This window comes from Penaeus monodon, chromosome 3 (assembly GCF_015228065.2).
Source record: "Penaeus monodon isolate SGIC_2016 chromosome 3, NSTDA_Pmon_1, whole genome shotgun sequence".
Lineage (NCBI taxonomy): Eukaryota > Metazoa > Arthropoda > Malacostraca > Decapoda > Penaeidae > Penaeus > Penaeus monodon.
The window spans coordinates 81,390-86,999 of record NC_051388.1 but is presented as its reverse complement, the minus strand read 5'-3'; the positions used below and the strand labels follow the sequence as shown (position 1 = coordinate 86,999).

The 5,610-nt window shown below is 43.7% G+C and overlaps 1 protein-coding gene across 1 annotated transcript; it reads right to left on the bottom strand.

Annotated features, from left to right (window-relative positions):
* Positions 1-2,345: 2,345 nt before the first annotated feature.
* Positions 2,346-3,952, bottom strand: LOC119597851 (protein starmaker-like). Its single transcript, XM_037947510.1, has 3 exons — positions 3,085-3,952; positions 2,684-2,854; positions 2,346-2,479 (listed from the first exon to the last, which is right to left on the bottom strand). Exons 1-3 carry the CDS (start codon positions 3,950-3,952, stop codon positions 2,346-2,348), a joined length of 1,173 nt encoding a protein of 390 aa, XP_037803438.1.
* Between the last annotated feature and the right edge of the window lie 1,658 nt (positions 3,953-5,610).

Here is a 5,610-nt window from a genome sequence, read left to right as displayed (position 1 = left end):
ACGTCGGATATATTCTCTATGATGATTTCGTTAGCACGTATGGATGGTATACTGTTGGTACTAATGCTACTATTAATTTTATTACTGTCACATGCTTGTAGAGAAGCCAGATACTGTAAATGGTTAGCAACCAAGCAAGATATTTTACATGTCATATCGAAGAGACCGTACCCCCATCGATAATACGAGGAAAAAAGCTCTGAGGACGAATATATGACCAGTAACTCTCTTAGAGATGAGGCGTACAGAAAGACTGCAAAGGAAACAATTTTAAAGTTCGTCACACTCAGTTCTTCGTCGGTAGGCGCTGTCGCCGTTGTCGCCAAGACGTTTCGAAGGCAACACCACAACTCCAAGAAAAATGAATGCAAATATAATCGGAACACGTCGAGCATGCTATATTCGTTGAGATAGGGTGTCGATAAAAAATTGGAGAAGGGCGGGGTTATAAATGTTTCATCGAGGGGGAGATTCGTCAGCCAACGGAGAGATAGAAAGATGTTAGCTATAATATCGATATTCTTTTGCAGTGTATTGTTTTTCGAAAATACGTCTCTCAATCTCATCTTTACGGAATCTATGTCGGTCGGTATATCCGGCGTCGTAGTCCTCGAGTTGTAATCTCTGATCTCCAGCTTGAGGTTTTCGATCCTCGATCTGAGGTGCTCGTCCTTTATCTTTGACGAGTATGTTGAAAAGAAAGCATCGCCTTTCTAAGATCGAAGTCAGGACCCAATTTGGTAGACAGAGAATGTTCGTTGAAAGAAAAGGCGTTTTCATCGACCAGTCTTGCCAATTCTGTCTCATTTTTTATATCAACGACTTGACCATCGTGCAGATGTTTTATCGTGTCTCTCATGCACGAGGTGACCGACTTCGTTAACTGCCATGCCTCGTCGATGGTCGGGTCGACCAGTAGAGAGAGCGGGACACTTTTCCATCTCGCCTTCGACACTGGTGGCGTCGATACACGCTTCAGGTCGGCGAAATTTTTTTTGGAAGTCGTGAAGGGTTCCCGTTACGAGAAAATAGGTCGACAACTATCTTCGGATGACGGGGGTTAATCGACTCCGGAGACTTCAGTAAGATTACTTTTCAAATTCGATTTGCTATCATCGCTAATGCCCGTATCCGTGGCATCCAGAATCGTTCTAATCGTTCTTAGTGCTGCGTAAATTCGGCAAATCTTTCGAACGATAGGCGTTTCGAGTACGACGTCTGAATAGACCTGAATAACAAGCATATCGTCAAAGTTGGGGGATGTCGATTCTTCTTAAAAGCGGAAGAAAACAACGCTAATCTGTCTAAGGCGGTGACCACGATGCATGCAAACAGCCGAAGAAAGTCTGAAGAATTTTTTCGCGAGGGTCGAGGTTCCGACACCCTTCATCTCGAAATCTTTTTCTGTAAACCTTTTCATACCGTATTACGCATTTACGGCCACTATACCTTTAAAGCTAAGCGCCATCTTGGATTGCCTTTACCTTCGCGATTATGCCACACTCCTCGTAGGAGATTGATACCGCTATTATGTGATCCGCGTTCCGAATGATGATAAACGAAGACAGTTTATGGCCCCAGATATAACGAAATAGATTGGGACTATACAATAACGAATGGGAAACAGGATAGGCACATTAAGGAATCTTAGACTCTGTCGTTTCGGTGGAATTATTGGCGTCAGATGCAAAGATTGCACATCTTCAAGGAGTTCGTTATCATCATCTGTCTTTTCTGATACAGCTGATTCATATACAGATACAGAAAAGAAGTGAAATTTTTCGTCAGGAACGTCTCTTATCGCTTTTACCAGTCTGACACCTTTATCGTATAACTGCCGTGTCTTCTGGCCGCATACTCTTACAATGTCTAGGACTGATTTGTCCGTTTAGAAAGGGACGCTGGTATGTTAGAAAGGATATGATAGGATATACTTTTTCTCACAACGAATTTCCGATCGTTTGAATTGCAGTGGACAATCGTTAGATGACAACCCCCTCTCTCTTCAAACCGACAACCGTCTTCCAGCTGATTAAACAAGCGCTCGCGATCGCGGCAGTCGCAGATTTAGATTCCGGTTTCCTCCATGAGTCGGACGAGGCGCGTTGTCATCGTATCGATATCGAAAATCACGAGACCGGGGTTGATGTACTGATCGGGGCCGCTGAACAAATTTTCGTGGGAGGAAATATTACCATTATCTTCATATAGCGAAACAAAATGTTTCAAGTTGAAAAATTTTTCCTGTAAATCTTGGTCGCTGTCGACCCTCGCTGTTGTACCACCGACGGACACTTCTCGCTTCTTCTTCGACATCGTCCTCTTGGCTAGTTATCTTGTATTCTTCAGACGCTTGCCGATAATTTTTTCATCTTATACTTTTCCGAAGCTTGCCGATAATTTTTTCTCGGCATCGTCTTTAGGCTAGTTATCTTATATTCTTTCAGAATCTTGCCGATAATTTGCTTCTGCTTGTCACCTTTCAATATCTTTTTCTTTTTTCGCTTGAATAATTTCTGGTTCAGATTCAGGATCGGCGCCTTTTTTTTTTTCTTTATAGGTTCATCGACCACTTCTTTTTTGATCCTCTTTGATAATATCTTCTGTTCATTATCACCGTCTTTCGATATCGGTGGCTTTTTCTTTTTGTGTTTTGGTCTTGGAGTTTTCTTCTTCACTTTACCCTTTCTTTTGGGTGACAATAAAGTAATATTGGCATCGCATATTTTTAGTCGTTTGGTGCTCGTCTGGTGCTTTATATTTTCTTCGGACGACGGCGCATCGCTAATATTTTGTCTTTTCGATAATGTTAATGTTTGCGGTGTGGTGTCAGCCTCGTTGTGTAAATTGTCGCCTGTGGATTCGTTACCATGCCGTAATATCGACATTCGCTTTGATGACCTCTTATCAGTATCATCATCATCTTCATCATCGTTACCGCCAGCACCACCATCTTCATAATCAACATTATCACTAGCAACGATACTGATATGTTAATGTTGTTGTTACACTACCACGCACTGACAATACACCACCACACACCACCCACCACCACCGCCACCGCCACCACCACCCCACCACCACCACTATTATCATAATTTGGACTCGGCACAGTTTCGCTGTGTAGCACGACATCGTTTCTGGACTCGTTATCCGATAACAATATTTGTTGTTTCTTGGACTGATCGTCTTTCTTTTCATCATTGTCGTGATCTCTCTCATTTAGAGATGCCGAGGACGCACTCGTGATTTCTGCTACCGTCTGCGACTCTGTATCGTCTTTCTTATCATCACTGTCACGGTCTCTCTCTTTTGGTTTTGCCGAGGTTGCACTGGTGGATTCTGTTTCCAGTTGCGACTCTGTTGAGCGTGTATCCGTATCGCTAATTCTGTCTTTTTTTCTTTCCTTTTGCGATGGTAACGATTTCTTATTCTTGGATCTCTGCGCTGTGGCTGTACCGCCGATGTGGCGCGTGGTCGCATCATCTGTGGTGAGCTTGTTCGTATCCTTCTTTCCTTTCTTTTTACTCTCTTTTTTGGATGTAGTTTGCGATGCGGTGGTACCCTTGAATCGGCGCGAGGAGGTGGAATCGACACCGTGCTGCTGTGACGTCGATATTCGTTTCGTGGGCTCGCTATTCGATAATAACAATCGCTGCGTTTTGGGCTTGTCGTTGCGTTGTGTATTTTTCTTTTTTCTCTCCCTCTTTATTTCTGGTATTGGTATTTCAGTATCCGTACCATCATCATATCCCTCAGCGATGTTTGAGAACGGTCTTATAGTACTATCAGTTAGAACGTCATCTCTAGAATTATCATGTCTCTTATATTTATTGTCACTATTGTTTCCATCATCAGCACCACCACGAGCGTCATCACCGTTAATATCGTCATCATCAGAGATATTTTTTCTCTTCCTGAGATTTTGTACATTATGTTCGTCTGTCTCCATTATGTCTCTTCGTGTAACTTGATATATATTATATCTGTCGTCATAAGATAAGCTAGGGTACATGAAAGAAAATACAAATATTTATAGTATAGCGAATACGTTGTTTTATTTTACTATATCGATCGACACATGTCAGTAAACATATACACGTCAGACAGACTGGTGGTTGTATACATCGTGTGAACGAAAGAAGAGTATCCGGCAAGGAAAATGTGCGCGCAGATGGGTCGCGCGTGAACATATGAGTGTACATTAGTACGGAGAACAGGATATACACTACGGTCAGCCACCAGACGTTAGCCCCAGAAAACCGTTCCACTAGGATTCGTCGTCCAACAACTCTGTCGTTAGATTCGTCGTTCGACGGCTCTGTTGTTATTATGACAGAATATTCTTCAAGGTGGGAAAATCGAATATTCCGGGAAGATGTAAAAAATTACCATATAATCGAGGGTGACATATTTGCCGATAGATTCAGAAAGAAAAACATCTGTATATGTCAACAATGTAACTGCATAACGTTGAAACCACACGGTCTCTCTGCAGATATAGTGAAACATTTTGGCGAATATGCAAACTCTTACGGACGCCGTCGGGCAAAACCGAATACCATCAACACCGCCACTCTCGAAACGAGAGCAGAACCCGGAACCGTTGACTTCTGCGAAGGAACTCCCTGTGTTGCTAATCTCTTTGCACAATTTTTCTATGGCTCATCATCCAATGTTCAGTATCTTTCGAGAAAGTATCTCGATCCGCATATAAGAGAGGGTGTCGATAACGATACTGCAGAGAAACGTCTAATGTATTTTAGGTCCTGTCTGAATAATCTGATGTTCGATCTGCGAAACAAGTACACCTATATCGATACGGTCGTGTTTCCCCATCGGATAGGATGCGGGATGGCCGGTGGTTCGTGGGCGGATTATCAAAATGTCTTACTGCAATTTGCCGATAGATTATCGGAGGACAACATCACTGTGTTTGAGGTTCGTAACGATGCCGCTATAGAGGCAACGAAACGATACCATTCTAGGCCTGTAGAAGGAAGGTGGAGAGAAAGAGAAGGTATAACCACCGACTAACAAAGTTTTGCTTTCATTTTCTCTATAGGATGCGGTCTCATCGAGCCGGTGTCGAAGACCCATCTACACCGAGCGAAGGAAATACCGGCTTCGATCTACGATATGAACCGGTCGAAAGTACCGGTTTCAAACAACCGTTGATGTCATCCATAGCTGAGAGGGAGGAAGTAGAAAGAGGAGAAGAAACGGGACCCCGACGACTATCGTTACCATCGGATCGAAATAACGAACGGATCAACGGTTCGCACATGAACGAGAGAGGTAGTCTAGAACAGGCGACAGTTCGATACGTTGACCAGCGTGGAGAAGAACACCAAGTCAATGCAGGAACTGTGCAGCAGCCACTTTCGTCGCTTCAGTCCGGATCAGCGTCTTCGGATCTACATGCACAAAACTACTACTATACGACACAACCGTTGAATTTACATCGGCCGCAGCCGCAGCCGCAGTTGCAGTCACAGCAGCAATCGATATTACCGCCGCTGCCGGAGTTAAAGCCACTACCGCGAATTCAGCACCGATCTCATCAGATACAGGCTCAGGCTCAGGTTCAGGCTCAGGCTCAGGCGCAGA

What these genes read in the sequence shown, in the direction of transcription:
- LOC119597851 (XM_037947510.1), bottom strand. Translation starts at nt 3,952, where the DNA reads ATGGAGACAGACGAACATAATGTACAAAATCTCAGGAAGAGAAAAAAT. An exon ending in TCCAAATTATGATAATAGTG is followed by an intron (nt 2,855 to 3,084) that starts GTGGTGGTGGGG and finishes ACGAATCCACAG; the next exon opens with GCGACAATTTACACAACGAG. An exon ending in ATTGTCACCCAAAAGAAAGG is followed by an intron (nt 2,480 to 2,683) that starts GTAAAGTGAAGA and finishes AGATATTGAAAG; the next exon opens with GTGACAAGCAGAAGCAAATT.